At 28.3% G+C, this 1935-nt stretch overlaps 1 protein-coding gene across 1 annotated transcript; it reads left to right on the plus strand.

Moving 5' to 3' along the window:
• Positions 1 to 374: 374 nt before the first annotated feature.
• On the plus strand, positions 375 to 1669 carry LOC105460524 (the record flags this gene model as incomplete). Its single annotated transcript, XM_011706973.1, has 3 exons — positions 375 to 1150; positions 1319 to 1418; positions 1559 to 1669. Coding segments are annotated over exons 1-3 (987 nt in total), but the record flags the coding sequence as incomplete, so codon positions are not given.
• Positions 1670 to 1935: the final 266 nt, after the last annotated feature.

Here is a 1935-nt window from a genome sequence, read left to right on the forward strand (position 1 = left end):
AGAAACATATACGAGGAATTGTACACGTTTCTCTAACGTAGGTAATAGTTTCTGAAGATAATTCATCCATAAAGACAAACGAGTTTTTATATAAACGATTGTAACTAAATGCTGTCCTTTTTACATTTTGGAATACATTAACTTAGAATGAAATATTGCTAATTAAATTTAATTAAGCCAATTTGACAATTTTAATTGCTACAGAAATAATATTACCATTAAATTATAAGTTTTAATACGACCACAATTAGTGCACTTTAATACCTGGATAAAAATACATAAATGCCTAGAAATAGAATGGACGAGTAAAAACCTCAATTGTCTTTTACTTTGCAGAACAATTTCGACTCGTTACAAATTGCAACACCGAAATAATGGACTTTCAAAGCACGAATCCTTTTAATGTTTGGTTAAATCTACTTTCGGGCAATCTGCTACCTATGACCAGCAATTCGTCATTTCCAATATTCTGGAAAATGTACAGTGCTTTCGTGTGGTCGGTCCTAATAGTTTGCTTGGTCACATTAATCCCTGCCTGCTTCTTAGTACCGATAGAGAAAGCATTGAGTGATGGAGTAATTGTTTTGGTCGTTTTTATAGAATTAGTTTTCACCATCGTGCGAATAAACGTGCAGCCAACACTAGTACACCAATTGATACAAAAATTGAATACGATTCTCACAAACACTGAAAACAATAACATGAAGGATATTGTAATAATGAATGTAAATTCCGTGGTGACTCCATTCAAATTTTTCTTAATGTTAGGCACATGTTCTGTTATTGTCTGGGCCAGTGTATCATTCTTAATATTATTCGAAAGGAGTACTTTTTACTACGCAGATTTTCGATCTCCAGCTATTTTTTCTAAAGAAGAGCCATTCTCTATTAATGTTTTCCTATTGGGTAACGTGATATCAATGGTCAGCAATATATACCTTTTTTTAAAAAAGGTTAGCGTGGATATGTATATAGCACATTTAATATCATTGATAACGTCGCAATATCACTACATTGCTTCGAGACTTGTATTAGTATTTCGAAACAGTAATCGACAGGATAGCAGCAGTTTTTCAGAAAATAATTTCACAAATTCCGGCGTGGAGAAAGAAATAAAAAGTTTATGTCAACAACATAATGATGTTATGGAGTAAGTTTATATACATATTTAGAATTAATAAGATTGTAAACTGATTAAGAAATTTTGATTTACGATATACAATTAATGAACATAATATGGAATTTTTAATACAATATATTGAAATATTGACTTACATTTGATCTAATGTTATAGATATAGATACATTCTCTGTTTCAGCATGATGTTAATGTTGAAGAAATTGCTATCTATAAGTATCTTCTTGATATATATGAATAATGTTTTTCGATTCTGTTTCCTTGGAATTATATTTATTACTGTGAGTAATAATATCTATTACATCAGTTATTTTAGAAATACATTCGCATAATTAATAAAACATACGTAACAAGTAGTGCTATTAAATTATTTTAAATTACCACTAGTTATAGTATAGGAACAATGTTTATGAAATTTCAGGTGTTTACGTCAGCGACTTTCGTAGAAATGTTCATGGTGCTTATATACACATGCTCCGCATTAGTGCAGTTCTACATATTGTGCGCTTGTTTCCAGAATTTATCAGAAGCAGTAAGATTTATAATAACAAATATCATTTGTTATTGTCATAAGTAAAAGTTTATAAATAATTTTTATAATTTAAATTGTACAAAAAATTTTCTAAACGATTCGTACTTGTAATATGTTTACGCAAATAATACAGTTATTGACCACATTTTGATTAGCAATGTTAAAAAATATTTTATTTATATAATAAATAAGTAATAAAATTGAAATTTTCATATTATTACAAACTTGTAATTTTTAAATAAATTTTATGATAAGAAAATTTTTTT

The sequence above is a fragment of the Wasmannia auropunctata genome, unplaced genomic scaffold (genome assembly GCF_000956235.1).
Source record: "Wasmannia auropunctata unplaced genomic scaffold, wasmannia.A_1.0 LD320292.1, whole genome shotgun sequence".
NCBI lineage: Eukaryota > Metazoa > Arthropoda > Insecta > Hymenoptera > Formicidae > Wasmannia > Wasmannia auropunctata.